Source organism: Trachemys scripta, chromosome 16 (genome assembly GCF_013100865.1).
Source record: "Trachemys scripta elegans isolate TJP31775 chromosome 16, CAS_Tse_1.0, whole genome shotgun sequence".
Lineage (NCBI taxonomy): Eukaryota > Metazoa > Chordata > Testudines > Emydidae > Trachemys > Trachemys scripta.
Window position 1 is genome coordinate 845428 of NC_048313.1, and position 15698 is coordinate 861125.

Here is a 15698-nt window from a genome sequence, read left to right on the forward strand (position 1 = left end):
TGGGCATTGGAGGTCTAGGTTGAGTCCCCTAGCTTCTTGGGCGGTCTTAGGCTAGGTCTACACTACGGGGGGGTCAACTTAAGATTCGCGACTTCACGTAGCTGAAGTTGCGTATTTTAGGTCGACTTACCTGGCTGTGAGGACGGCGGCGAGTTGACCGCTGCCGCGCCGCCGTCAACTCCGCTTCCGCCTCTCACCGCGGTGGAGTTCCGGAGTCGACGGCAGAGCGATCGGGGATCGATTTTATTGCGTCTACACTAGACGCGATAAATCGATCCCCAATAGATCGATTGCTACCCACCGATCCGGTGGGTAGTGAAGGCGTGCCCTTAGTTTTACGTGCCCTGCTGGGTTAGGTCTGGATTTTGTGGAAGAAGCAGATGCTGATTCTGAATTCATAGTATCCTAAAGATTAGCAATAGAAAAGCTCCTAATGGCTTATCTAGTCCATCTGCTTGGAAACCAGGCCAAGATGATTTTTGTGTGTCTGGGTTTTAAATGTTTAACTTTGCAAATAATAAATGTTGTCTGCAAGGCAGGAAGTAACTTACCCCAACTGAAGGAAAAACAAGATCCATCTCTCCTTGCCTTGCCTCATTTTCTGTCCCAATGCCTAGGGTTCTGGAACGCTCAGAAATGTGTTTCTCTTATTATTGTGCATATTTATGTACCAACAAAACACTTAACACTGAGTCTTCTGAATTCACTCTGTTTGTTTTTTTCCCCCCCAGGAGAAAAACTAGACTATAAGGCCTGTGAGGCATTGGAAGAGATTTTCAAAAGGGTCCAGTTCAAAATAGTTGATTTGGAGCAAACGAACCTGGATGAAGATGTAAGTTTCATTTAATGTTATGTAATTTACCATGACTTTTTTTTATTTCAAGATTAACAAAAATCCTCTAATTTTCTCTGCCTGGTACAGTGTTGTGTTCTGTTCTGAGCTTTCTCTTCATGCACTCAGGTTAGTGAGCAGTTAAAGGGATGTGCTCCAAATCTGACCTATACTTGCCATTGCTATTACCCTCTCCATTCATAAGTACACTTCATTTTAGGTCGTTGTTTGCATTTTTGCTATTTCAGAAAGTAATAAATAAAATGAACCTTCGATATCCAGATTCCAAATTGCCATAATTTAAATGGACCTGGAAGTCTCTTAAATAAACATGTTTAAAAATCCATCGGAGGATTAACCTTTCGAATGTTTTATGTAATGTGAACTGGAATGCTTTTTCCCTGCCGGACCTGAGTGCAGGATTTATATTCTGAACTTCCTGCGCTACACTGACCTATGTTGTGTAGGTGTGTTGTAGCAATGCCATTGGCTCTAAAGTAACCCCAAAGGTCCCAACGAGTAAGTGAAGAAGGAACTAATATTTTAAACAGTTTTGGTGCAGTGAGCCCAGTGTGTTACAGTTAACAGCTTGGTATCTAAAACTATGTTTATTTTAAGTAACTATTTCACCACTAGCCCATTTCCTTAATTCTGTTAAATAATAAAGAACGAAAATTGTAAGCCCCAGGTGCCTGTTTGTTATCCATCTGCTTCTGGGTCGCCTCCTGTCCCCGAGTGCTCTCTCTGTAATGACCTTTTCTTCCTCCTCTGTGTAGCTGGTTCCCAAATGTCCTGCCTCACATCAGGTGAAAGGCAGATGAAATCTCCACCATCTCTAGCTCATTACCTCCAGAGGTGGAACTGTTTATCTTGCTTCTCTATCTCAATCCTTCTTTTTTCTGTTGCCATTCGTGTACAATCTCCCAAATTCTCCCCTCCCCCCGTCGCTAAAACTATTTTCAGTGCCTTGGTCATTTCTTCCTGATCGCTGCAATCTCCCCTCTGACCTTATCTCCCTGCTGCCCTCTAGTGGTGGTGTTTTGGATAGACTGAAGTCCTGTTCTGCTGTTGTTCTAGACATATCACTGGCTTCATCTTACCCCCATCAAATTCAAGCTCCTTCTTATTCCCTTTACCTCTGTCTGTAGCTCTGCTTTTATTTCCTCCTATTCCCACGCTGATAGGTAATCCCTGCATGCCCATCTGACCCTGATTTCTGATCCCATGACTTGTTTTTAGGGCTGTCAAGCGATTTTAAAAAAAAGTAATTGTGATTTAAAAAAAAAAAATACAATACCATTTATGTAAATATTTTTGGATGTCTTCTACATTTTTGAATATATTGATTTCAATTACATCACAGAATACAAAGTGTACAGTGCTCATTTTATATTTATTTTGATTACAAATATTTGCACTGTAAAGAACAAAAGAAATAGTATATTTCAATTCCCCTAATACAAGAACTGTAGTGCAATCTCTTTTTCATGAAAGTTGAACTTACAAATGTAGAATTTTGTACAAAATAACCCTGCATTTAAAAATAAAACAATGTAAAATTTTTGCGCCTACTAGTCCACTCGGTCCTACTTCAGCCAATCTCTCAGACAAACAAGTTTGATTACATTTGCAGGAGATAATGCTGCCCGCTTCTTGTTTACAATGTCACCTGAAAGTGAGAACAGGCATTCATTCGCATGGCACTGTTGTAACTGGCGTCGCAAGATAGTTATATGCCAGATGCACTAAAGATTCATATGTCCCTTCATGCTTCAACCACCATTCCAGAGGACATGCGTCCATGCTGAAGATGGGTTCTGCTCAATAACGATCCAAAGCAGAGCGGACTGATGCAAGTTCATTTTCATCATGTGAGTCAGATGCCACCAGCAGAAGGTTGATTGTCTTTTTTGGTGGTTTGGGTTCTGTAGTTTCTGCGTCAGTGTTGCTCTTTTAAGACTTCTGATAGCATGCTCCACAACTAGTCCCGCTCAGATTTTGGAAGGCACTTCAGATTCTTAAACCTTGGGTCAAGTGCTGTAGCTATTTTTTGAAATCTCACATTGGTACCTTCTTTGCGTTTTGTCAAATTTGCAGTGCCAATGTTCGTAAATCAAACATGCGCAGGGTCATCATCCGAGACTGCTATTACATGAAATATATGGCAGAATATGGGTAAAACAGAACAGGAGACATACAATTCTCCCCCAGGAGTTCAGTCCCAAATTTAATAAATGCACTAGTTTTTTTAACGAGCATCATCAGCATGGAAGCATGTCCTCCGGAATGATGGCTGAAGCATGAAGGGGCGTACGGAAGTTTAGCATGTCTGGCATGTAAATACCTTGCAATGCCTGCTACAAAAGTGCCATGCGAATGTCTGTTCTCACTTTCAGGCGACATTGAAAATAAGAAGCAGGCAGCAGTATCTCCCGTAAATGCAAACAAACTTGTTTTCTTAGCGATTGGCTGAACAAGAAGAAGGACTGAGTGGACTTTCAGGCTCTAAAGTTTTACATTGTTTTGTTTTTGAGTGCAGTTATGTAACAAAAAAATAAATACATTTGTAAGTTACACTTTCACAATAGAGATTGCACTACAGTACTTGTATGAGTGAATTGAAAAATACTATTTCTTTCATTTATCAATTTAACAGTGCAAATATTTGTAATAAAAACGAATATAAAGTGAGTACTGTACACTTTGTATTCTGTGTTGTAATAGAAATAAATATATTTGAAAATATAGAAAAACATCCCAAAATATTTAATACATTTCAATTGATATTATTGTTTAACAGTGCAATTATTCACGATTAATTATTTTAGTTGCAGTTAATTTTTTTGAGTTGATCACATGAGTTAACTGCAATTAATCGACAGCCCTACTTGTTTTGGTTTGTTTTCTTTTTGCTGGATTGGAAGGGCTTGAGGGCAGAGTCTGGCACTATATGTTGTACAGTTCCTTGAACATTAGGAGCTAATCAGAAATGGTTAGCAGTAATAATAATAATACTCAGGACTTCTTAATCACGTCTGACAAGAGATGAGGTAAAAAGTAGGATGTTAAACAGTAAAGAACTGTGAAGGTGTAGCCTACAATTCATTATCCAGAAGAACTGTCGTCCTTTTAAGGGAATAATTAAAAAACATTGCATGGCTTCACAGCTATTTTGGGTACCTACCTTTGGCCAAAAGGTAATTCTGGATGTCCTTGCTGCACACATGGCTTTTCTTGTACATCAGGTTTTCGCTCCTGCCAGTTACGTTGCAGCCAGAACAGCTGTAGAAAAGTGAGCACTGTTTCCCATCCTCAGCAACATTTACATAGTTAAGGGAAGGGCTGGTATTTTGAGATTCTCAGATTTAAGACGATTCTAGTACTTTTCACACTTGGGGCACTTAATTTTTTTTTGTAAAGGTAATCTCCAAGAGAAGGAGTCAGACTTTTCTTAAAATTATGTGGCATTTTCATAGATTGTAAGGCCAGAGGGGACCACTGATGACTTGTATAATACAGGTCACGGAACTTCCCTGAATGAATTCTTGTTTGAACTGAAGCAGATCTCTTAGAAAATATATCCAATTTTTACTTAAAAATTTCCAGGGATGGAGAATACACCACAATTCTTGGTAAACTGGTCAGTGGTTTGTTCTCGCAGTTAAAAACTTGTGCCCTGATTTCCAGCCTGAATTTGTCTAGCTTTAACTTCCAGGCATTGGCTCTTGTTAGACGTTTTGTCTTCTCTATTTAACATCCCATTATCAAATTTTTGTGACCTTTGTAGGTACTTGTAAACTTTGATCAAGACACATTTCTGCAGGAGTTCTCTATTCTATTTGATTGGCCGTTTCAAGCAGATGTCATAAGAAGCCAAAAGGAGGGGCATGAATAATGTTTATTAGCTTATTAAGTAGCCATTGCTGCATCTGCTACTGAATTGAGCTTTCTAGAAATCCCACTGGACTCCAGTCTTTTCCAGCTGTGATTATTTATTGGATTTTTTTTTTAATATATAACTTTGGCTAAATATCAGGAAACTATTTCCCGACAGTCACAACTGGTAGCAGCCTTGTTGCGTGTGACATTCAAAACTAGACTGGATAAAGAGAAGAAATCCCGTAGGGAACGTCCTGCCCCAATTCTGGGCATGGTAATTAGATGGAACCAATAGTTGGCTGACCCTCAGTTTGGGCAATCTTACTGTTCCTGGCGGGAGTTCTTTTCAGAGTCCAGTTTACAATCCCCTTGCCTCTAGCTTCTGGCAGTACTTCCCAGGACCCACTGCAGGTCTCTGTGTAGAAACATCCCTCCAGAGCCTTTGCTCATATTGAGCTTGTTGTGTCAATCTCCCCCCAAACAGGGGAGGTTGAAGGAAAAGTTTAATGTGACCGGTTGACTCTGGGTCAGTTAGCCTGCAGGATGCTTAACGCTTTCTGGCCATGTGATACACTTTGTATAAGATTCGTTGCAACTGTGTAACCGTGGTAGCCCTAATGATTTGCATGGTTATATTTTAATTAGACAACGTCGCAATTAGAAACTGCCCCAAGCTGAGCTGCCCTGGTTACCAGAGCTCACAAGCTGGCCCTGGCAACCTCCCTGGTTCTGGGAGAACTTCATTTTTCTGTGGCCAATCTCTTTTAAGCTCCAATTCTCCCGGTGGTGCATATTCTGTAGGTGTGCCTGATTGGCACTATCTGAGTGCAGGAATACTTCTTAGCCTTGCCACCAGTGGGATGGAGATGTGTTCAGTCACATACCTCCCTTCCAAAACCAGAAGGATTTCTTGCTTGAGCATGTCCCTGGGGAAGAAAAAATATCCACATTGTATGCTCTTTCTTTGCTTGGTACTACACCCAGAAGCTATAGAGCTGGAGGGCTAGATACCAGCGTGTAATCCGGTGATTTGAGTCCTTCATGGAGTGTACCCTGTACAAGGGCGCATGGTTTATGACTAGGGAAAGGGGACTACCTTGCACATTATACCTCAGGGAGCCAACTTGATAGCGAAAGCTTCCTTCTCAGGGCATGTTTACACTAGAAATTTAAGTCGACCAATGTTAAGTTGACTTACAACCACGACAGTAATTATTGCAATGGTTCATGTACACACTGCCCTCCTTCTGTAGGTGGTGTGCATTCTCACCAGGGAGTGCTTCCACCAACTTAAGCGGGGCTGCCCACCCCCTGGCTCTCTGTTCCCTGCTGCCAGGAGCCCAGCTCCCCCTTCACCCTTCTTGGCTCCCCACTCCTCGTCACCGGGAACCCATCTGTCCCCACACACACACGCACACTCTCCCGTTGGCGAGCTCTGTGCCCAGAGTCATAGAATCCTAGAATATCAGGAGGTCATCTAGTCCAACCCCCTGCTCAAAGCAGGACCAATCCCCAGACAGATTTTTGCCCCAGATCTCTAAATGGCCCCCTCACGGATTGAACTCACAACCCTGGGTTTAGCAGGCCAATGCTCAAACCACTGAGCTCTCCCTCCCCTCCGGGTGGCTCCCGTGCAGCTCCCGTGCTCCTACTGTGGTGTATGCCAGATTAGAATTGCAGCATGGGACGTTAGCTATGATAGGTTGTGCAGCCACCAGGCCCGCTGGAATAATCTAGATCTTCGGAAGGGTTGCTGGCTTGGCAGGTTCCCAGTATTTTGAGGAATTCTGGGGCGCTGCTCATTGCTTTTCTGAAAAGAACTGCTGGTGACTTAACTGCTGGATGAACTTGTTAAAGGTATTGTGGGTGTGACACTCTGTACCTTGGGGGAGCACCCTGTAGCCCCATATTCCTCATTTTACATATAATTGTGATATTGCATATAAAGCATCCTATATAAGGTTTCGTAGGAAAGGTTATGATCCGCTGAAACCCACTGTTCATATGCATTAATAATATACATATTTAAATGGAAGTTATGAGAATTGTGTTGTATGATTGTCACTAAAATATGCTATGGGTTTGGGAAGTGCCCAGATACTAGCCCTTCAGAGACAATGACAAGGGAGGTAACCAATGCCCAAATGGGTGCTGAACATACATCACCAGCCATTGTCCAGCAAGGGAGCTACAATGCAATGACTCCCCTGCACGAGGCCACATTAGGGAATTGCTCAACCATGACTGGGGCTCAGTGCCCACCAGCCATGCCTGGACTTGTGTTCTGCAAGCACATGGGAGTAAGGGTATAAAACAGAACATAGTGGCCCCATGCTTAGCTTTTTCTCCTCCCCACACCTGTGCTGCAAGCAACAAGGATGCTCTGAAGACTCCAACAGAGGAGAGTGGCCCAGGCTTCAAGGGTGAAATCTGTGTACTATGAACTGCAATATCTAGTGGGGTGAGAAAAACTGCTTAATCTAGATGTTGCCCAGGCTAATAGGGTTGAGAGTGTAGACTGCGTGTTTACATTTTATTTTATTTTGGTAACTAACTATGACTTTTTGCCTGTCACTTAAAATCTATCTTTGGTAGTCAAACTTTTTTTACCGTTTATCTTTACCAGCGAGGTTGCCTGAAGTGTTCGGTAAATCTGCTCAGGTTTACAAAGGCTGGTGTATATCCATTTTCCATTGATGAAATGGGGAACCAATTAATAAACTTGCACTGCTTGTCTTGAGCAGTGCAAGACGGTATATTCTTGAGGTACAAGGCTGGGAGCTGGGGGGATTTGGCTGATGCCTTTCTCTGTGTGATTCATAAGTGGCTCTGGGAACATTCATGCAATTCAGCTGGGTGTGGGGCTCCACATGCGGTTGTGCTGAGTTATAACAGTGCCTGGAAGGATTTGTTGCTTGTCGCTAGCAAAGCATTGTGTCAGACAGCCCAGGCTGGAGAGTTAAGGGGGCACATCGATGCCACAGTCCCAGACTGCACCTTGGGAATCCCGTCATGGTGGGGCTCTTCTTTGAGTCCTTGCTCATGTCCATTCCAATGTAGGCGTGTGCGTGCCGCGTGCACCGCCGCTGGAAAGCTTCCCTCAGTGGTATCCATCAGGTCGCCTCTGGTGCCCTCTGGAGTTGTGCCCTTATAATGCTGATATACATAGTCCTGCCAACCTGCCACCCTCTTAGTTCCTTCTTGCCAGCTAACTCCGACAGGAGTAGGAGGGTGGATATCGGAATGGACATGAGCAAGCACTCTTCGAGTGCTTGCTCATATCGATTCCAATTAGGTGTGCGCGCGCCGCGTGCACGATCGTCGGAGAATTTTCTACCCTAGCAACACCGGCGGGTCGGCTGTGGAGCCCCCTAGAGTGGCGCCTTCATGGTGCTGGATAAATACCCCAGCCGACCCGGCGCCCCCTCAGTTCCTTCTTACCGCCCTTGACGGTCGTTGGAACTGTGGAGCGCGGCGTAGCTGTTCTCCACTCTCCCTAGCTTATTCCGTTTATTGATAGCTATAGTTATAGTTCTAGTTGTATATAGTTAGATAGTTGTTTAAATCACTTTATTAATAGTTGTTGTATAGCTAAAGGGGATTAAGGGGGTTGTTCTCCCCCTTTTTCCCCCGGCGCGTGGCCGGGCTCATGCCCAAGGCTCCCGGCTTCAAACAGTGCGCCTCCTGCGCTAAGCCTATGCCAACAAGTGACCCGCACGACTCGTGTCTGAAGTGCCTGGGGGAGTCCCATCAGACAGATAAGTGTAAGATCTGTAAGGCCTTCAGACCGAGAACCAAGAAGGAGCGGGACTTTCGGCTTTGGCAACTCCTTATGGAGGCGGCACTTAGCCCGGACACTCCATCGGCGCGTCAAGCCCCGGCACCAAACGCCTCGGTGCGCAGTGCCCCGGCGGCACCGACTATTCCGACTCCGCGAGTGGCGTCGGACAAGCTTCCACGGCACCGGACCCCGTCGGCACCGCACCCACAGCAAGTGCCTCGGAGCCGATCATTATCGCCGGGACCTAAAAAATCCCATAAGACGCAGGGGACTGCCGTACCGAAGACGCCTGCTCCCCCGGCGCCGGGGATAGAGCCGCGTCCGCCTGTGGAGCACCAAAAACAGGTGCCTCCGGCACCGTCGACTCCGGCTCCGAAGCCGTTGAGTCCGGTGCAGACAGGATCACCACCGCGAACGGCGGTGATACAGTGCCTCCCATCGACCCCAGAGACCTTCGCGACGGCGAGAGACTTGATCGCTCTCACGGAGCCGGCACCGCCCCAACCACCGGCACCGTTGGCGCCGTTGACTCGTCCGGTTCAGTCCAGGGGGAAACCTGCCTTGATGCGCCCTCCATCGCAGGGACTGGAACCACGGCACCGTTCCAGGTCCCGAAGCAGGTCCCCACGCCGCTCGCAGTCCCGGCGCCGTATATCACCTCGGCACCGGTCATACTCGCGGCTAAGATCGTCGTCGCGGCACCGTTCTACGTCCCGGCACCGCTATGATCGCCGGTACCGGTCAACATCGAGACGTAGTTCTCGGCACCGTTACGATCGACGCTCAACGTCGAGGGGTCGCTCCCGGCACCGGGCCTACTCGAGGTCGCCGTCCAGGTCCAGCTCTGACTCCCGGCACCGGCGCGGTCATCGGCACCGATCGCGATCTCGGCACCGATCGCCGGCACCGCACAGAGATAGAGCATCTCCAGACCGGCACCGTGCGGCACCGTATCCCACGGGGATCATCTCGGCGCAGTCGGCACCGCCATGGCCATCGAGATCGGTGTCTCACTCCTCTGAGGACGCATCGAGATCGGCATACCCCCCTCAGGGACAAGCCGAGGAACAAGATATGGGCCACTGGCAGGAGTTAGCAGAGGACCCTGCTCACGGCCCCTCTCACTGGTCATTCTGGACCCCGTGGGCGTACCACCAATCGCAAGGGGCTCCACTAACTTCAGCCTCTCGCTCAGGACACTCTGACAGAAGGGCCCCAGAGTCCACCATCTCTCGCCCTCCTCCAGGGGGCATGGAGGCTTCCGTGCCCGCACCACCTGACGTCCTGGACCCAGGGGCAGGTGATGCTCCGTCCCAGGAACAGGGAGACCAGGACCCACCCTTGGATCCCTTACCACCTGAGGCGTCTTCCTCTTCCTCTCCAGATGAGGCAGTGGCGGGCACGTCGTGCACAGGTCCACCCCCGATAGATCTTCGGGCTCATCAGGACCTTTTACGTAGGGTGGCCCGTAATATGGACCTTCAGGCGGAGGAGATAGTGGAGGTGCAGGACCCCATTGTAAATATCCTCTCGGCGGATGTCCCATCCAGAGTGGCGTTGCCCCTGATCCGCACGATCCAGGCTAACGCCACTACGATATGGCAAACTCCTTCCTCTATTCCACCCACAGCCAGAGGGGTGGAGAGAAAGTACTTTGTCCCCTCAAAGGACTATGAGTACCTGTATACTCATCCGCAGCCGTGTTCACTGGTGGTGTCATCGGTGAATGCAAGGGAGCGCCATGGTCAACAGGCCGCAGCGCCCAAATCGAAGGAGGCTAAGCGCCTCGATTTGTTTGGCCGTAAAGTTTATTCAGCCGGAGGGTTACAACTCAGAGCGGCTAACCAACAGGCGCTCCTGAGCCGTTATAGCTTTAATTCCTGGAACTCTATGGGGAAGTTCAAGGAATTGATTCCCCAAGACTCCAGGGAAGAGTTCGGGGCCTTAGTCGAGGAAGGTAAGAAGGTGGCTCGGACCTCCTTACAAGCCTCCTATATAGCGGACTCGGCTGCGAGAACCCTGGCGTCAGGTATCGCTATGCGAAGGACCTCCTGGCTCCAAGTTTCGGGTTTGCCCCCTGAGTTGCAACAAACCCTGCAGGATTTGCCCTTTGAGGGACATGGGTTGTTCTCCGATAAGACGGACTCTCGCCTGCAGAGCCTCAAGGACTCCAGAACAATCATGCGCTCCCTGGGGATGCACGTTGCGGGTCCTCAGCGCAGGCCATTTAGGCCTCAGCCTCAGCGCTTCTACCCCCCCCCCCACCTCGTCAGAGACAGGACTCTGCCCGGAGGCGGGGGCGAGGTGGTAGAAGAAGGTGGACCGGCCCTCAACCCGGTCAGAACCAAGGGCCACCAAGGCCACCCTCAGGCCCCAGACAGAACTTTTGAAGGTGCGGTCGAGGACGGCGCCCCAGTCATCCCCCAGGATCCAGCCCCCTCCTTTCGGGATCGCCTCTCTCACTTCCACCGTGCTTGGTCCCTTATAACCTTGGACCGTTGGGTCCTTCGCACGGTGGAGAGGGGATACGCTATCCAGTTTTCTTCATTCCCCCCCTCCCACCCCCCTTCCCCGTCCCTCTTCAGGGACCCTTCTCACGAGCAACTTCTTATACAGGAGGTTTCCACGCTCCTTTCTATGGGGGCCATAGAGGAGGTTCCAGTAGAGTTAAGGGGCAGGGGATTTTATTCCCGTTACTTCCTGATCCCCAAGTCCAAAGGGGGTCTGAGACCCATCTTAGACTTGCGCGGACTCAACAAATTTATAGTAAAGTTGAAGTTCCGCATGGTCTCTTTAGGGGCCATTATTCCTTCGCTCGATCCTGGAGACTGGTTCGCCGCCCTCGACATGAAAGACACATACTTTCATATTGCAATTTACCCACCTCACAGACGCTTCCTGCGATTCGTGGTAAGCAAGGTGCACTATCAGTTTGCAGTCCTTCCCTTCGGCCTATCCTCGGCCCCAAGAGTGTTTACGAAATGTATGGCTGTTGTGGCAGCGTACCTTCGTCGACAAGGGATTCAGGTGTTCCCGTACCTAGACGACTGGTTGGTACGCGGTCGCACCAAAGAGCAAGTTCGAGCTCACGTCCACATAATAGTGCACACATTCAACGAGTTGGGCATCCTACTCAACAAGGACAAATCCACTCTAGAGCCTACCCAGAGAATAGAATTTATCGGCGCAGTCCTGGACTCCGGACGTGCACAAGCTGTCCTACCAGACAATCGCTTTCATACCATCACGTGCCTCATTCAAGGGCTCAGGGCCTTCCCAATTACCACGGTGAGGTCATGCCTTGCCCTGCTGGGTCACATGGCTTCTTGCACGTACGTGACCAGGCATGCCAGACTTCGGCTTCGCCCACTCCAGACCTGGGTGTCATCGGTATACCGCCCACATCGGGACAGCCTGAACATGGTGGTCACGGTCCCGAACTCAGTCCTGACCTCCCTCACCTGGTGGCTAGATCACAATGTGGTTTGCGAGGGGATGCCATTTCACGCCCCACAACCCTCTCTGCACCTGGTCACAGACGCATCATCGCTGGGTTGGGGTGCCCATCTCAACGAACACCATACCCAGGGCCTGTGGACTGCACCCCAGCTAGCCCTGCACATCAATGTTCGGGAGCTGATGGCGGTGCGCCTGGCGTGCCAGGCATTTCTCAATCTCCTACGTGGCCGCTGTGTGTTAGTTCTCATCGACAACACCACGGCCATGTTTTACATCAACAGGCAAGGAGGAGCACGTTCGTCGACTCTATGCCAAGAGGCGATTCGCCTATGGGACTTCTGCATCGCCCACTCAATCCATCTCACGGCATCGTTCCTCCCTGGAGTCCAGAACACTTTAGTGGACCGACTCAGCAGGTCCTTTCAGACGCACGAGTGGTCTATCCGTCCGGACATCATATATTCCGTTTTCCAGAAGTGGGGGTTTCCCCAGGTAGACCTGTTTGCATCTCGAGACAACAGGAAGTGCCACGTGTTCTGCTCCCTACAAGGTCGAGCTCCGGGCTCCCTCTCAGATGCGTTTCTCCTCCCCTGGAAAGACCACCTGTTTTATGCCTTCCCTCCATTTCCTCTGGTCCACAAGGTGCTGCTCAAATTACGCAGAGACCAGGCACAAGTAATTCTGGTCGCTCCAGCGTGGCCGAGACAACACTGGTACACCACACTGTTGGAGCTCTCGGTTCAAACATCGATCCCGCTTCTGTTGTGTCCAGATCTCATCTCTCAGGACCACGGCCGGATGCGTCACCCCGACCTGCAATCGCTTCACCTCACGGCGTGGTTGCTCCATGGTTCACCCAGGCAGAGCAACAATGCTCGCTCTCTGTCCAACAGATTCTGCTGAGCAGTAGAAAGCCTTCAACACGAACCACGTACTTGGCCAAGTGGAAGCGGTTCTCCTGTTGGTGCGAACAACGAGCCATATCCCCGTTACAGGTACCTATTCCTCTCATATTGGAATATCTCCTCTCCCTAAAACAGCAGGGTTTGGCGATATCTTCACTTAGAGTTCACCTGGCTGCCATATCGGCTTTTCACCCAGGGGAACTCGCGTCCTCGGTATTCTCTAACCCGATGGTCGTTAGGTTCCTCAAGGGCTTGGACCGGACGTACCCACAACAGCGTCAACCCGTTTCGACGTGGGATCTCAACCTGGTTCTCTCCAAGCTCACAGGTCCTCCATTCGAGCCACTGGCCACCTGTTCACTTCTGTACCTATCCTGGAAGACAGCCTTCCTCGTAGCCATCACCTCAGCAAGACGCGTTTCTGAACTCAGGGTGCTTACATCCGAGCCCTCTTACACAGTTTTTCACAAGGATAAAGTGCAGCTTCGTCCCCATCCTGCCTTTCTTCCTAAGGTGGTTTCTCCGTTTCACATCAATCAGGATATATTTCTCCCGGTCTTTCATCCTAAACCACATGCTACTCGCCATGACCAGCGTTTACACTCTCTGGACGTACGCAGGGCCCTAGCTTTCTATATTGACCGCACGAGGCACTTTAGAAAGACGACGCAACTCTTTGTTGCAGTGGCCGACCGAATGAAAGGCTTACCGGTCTCCTCACAACGCCTATCCTCCTGGATTACGTCTTGCATCCGGACTTGCTATGACCTGGCGGGTGTCTCAACACCACACCTCGCCGCTCACTCCACGAGGGCCCAAGCTTTCTCGACTGCTTTCCTGGCGCAAGTTCCAATCCAGGACATTTGTAGAGCTGCAGTTTGGTCAGCAGTCCACACATTTACAGCTCACTATGCACTAGTGCAGCAGTCCAGGGACGATGCTGCATTCGGATCAGCGGTTTTGCACACAGCAATGTCTCACTCCGACCCCACCACCTAAGTTGGGCTTGGGAGTCACCTAATTGGAATCGATATGAGCAAGCACTCGAAGAAGAAAAGACGGTTACTCACCGTTGTAACTGTTGTTCTTCGAGATGTGTTGCTCATATCCATTCCAAACCCGCCCCCCGTCCCCACTGTCGGAGTAGCCGGCAAGAAGGAACTGAGGGGGCGCCGGGTCGGCTGGGGTATTTATCCAGCACCATGAAGGCGCCACTCTAGGGGGCTCCACAGCCGACCCGCCGGTGTTGCTAGGGTAGAAAATTCTCCGACGATCGTGCACGCGGCGTGCGCACACCTAATTGGAATGGATATGAGCAACACATCTCGAAGAACAACAGTTACAACGGTGAGTAACCGTCTTTTATTAACCTTCCATAACTATTGTCCTTCGAGATGTGTTGCTCATGTCCATTCCAACAGTTACGGAAGGTTAGTAACTGTTTTTCTTCTTTGAGTGCTGGCTCATGTCCATTCCAATGTAGGTGACTCCCAAGCAGATGTAGGAGGAGGGTTTGGAGTTCAATGGCTGGCAGACTGTAGCATGATTCTGCCAAATCCAGCATTGTCTCTGGCCTGCTGAGTGATGGCATATGAGTCGCAAAGGTGTGGACCGAAGACCAGGTTGCTGCCCTACAGATGTTCTGGATGGGAATCTGTGCCAAAAAGCAGCTGAGGACGCTTGCTCCCCCATGGAGTGTGCCATCAGGGCCAGAGCAAGGACTTTTGCCAGGTCGTAGCACATGCAAATACAAGAGATGATCCACAATTAAATCCTCTTGGCTACGACTGGGAGACCTTTCATCCTGTCTGCCACCACCACAAGAAGCTGAGTGGTCTTCCTAAACAGCTTAGTCCTTTCTACGTAGAAGGCAAGCGTACATCTGACATCTAGCGAGTGAAGCCTTTGCTCCTGGCTATTGGCATGTGGTTTCAGATCGAAAACCGGAAGGAATATGTCCTGGTTACTATGGAATTGCAAAACCACCTTCGGGAGGAAGGTTGGGTGAGAGCGCAGAATACAGTGTAAGGAGGTTCTGAAGTCAGAGCCCTCATCTCTGAGACCCTTCTGTCTGAAGTAATGGCCACCAGAAGTGCCACCTTTCAGGACAAATAGAGGAGAGAACACATTGCCAAGGGCTCGAATGGGGAACCCATGAGCCTCAACAATATCGGGTTGAGATCCCAGAGTGGGATTGGTTGTCGTATTTGGGGATATAGTCGATCCAGGCATTTGAAGAAACGAGTACAGATCAAGTTTGCAAAGACGGACTGGCCATGTATCCATGGGTTGAAACGCCAAAATTGCAGCCAGGTGGACTCTAATCGATGACACCGATAGCATTTGCTGCTTCAGGTGTAGTAAGTAGTCCAGAATTAATGGCACTGATGACCGCGTGGGTGAAACACCTTTCTGCGCTGACCAGATTGAGAACCTTTTACACTCTAAGTACGTAGCTGTAGTGGATGGTTTCCTGCTCCCTACAAGGACTTCTCGAACTGCCCTGGAGCATGCTAGCTCCAAGGGGTTCAGCCGTGGAGCTTCCAGGCTGTGAGATGAAGGGACTTGAGGTTCAGAGGTCATAGACAGACGTGATCCTGGGAGATCAGATTAGTGATTCCACCAAGAGGTCCAGAAGGGTGGTGAACCAGTGTGGACGTGGCCAGGCCACGGCTGTTAGGATCAGGCTCATGCCTTTCTTCTTGACCTTCAGCAGGACCTTGTGTAGGAGTGGAATGGGAGGAAATGCATAAAAGAGATGGCCCTTCCAAGGGAGAAGAAACGTATCTGTGAGCGAACCTGGGCTGTGATTCAGGAAGGAGCAGAACTGCAGACGCTTCCT

General features: G+C 49.2%; 1 protein-coding gene across 1 annotated transcript in view; it reads left to right on the top strand.

Annotated features, from left to right (window-relative positions):
* Positions 1 to 15698, top strand: part of PPP1R37 (protein phosphatase 1 regulatory subunit 37) — a 146512-nt gene that overhangs the window by 64930 nt on the left and 65884 nt on the right. The window contains exon 4 of the mRNA XM_034793160.1: positions 732 to 832. Coding sequence (XP_034649051.1) covers positions 732 to 832 — 101 coding nt within the window. The remainder of the gene's footprint in view (positions 1 to 731; positions 833 to 15698) is intronic.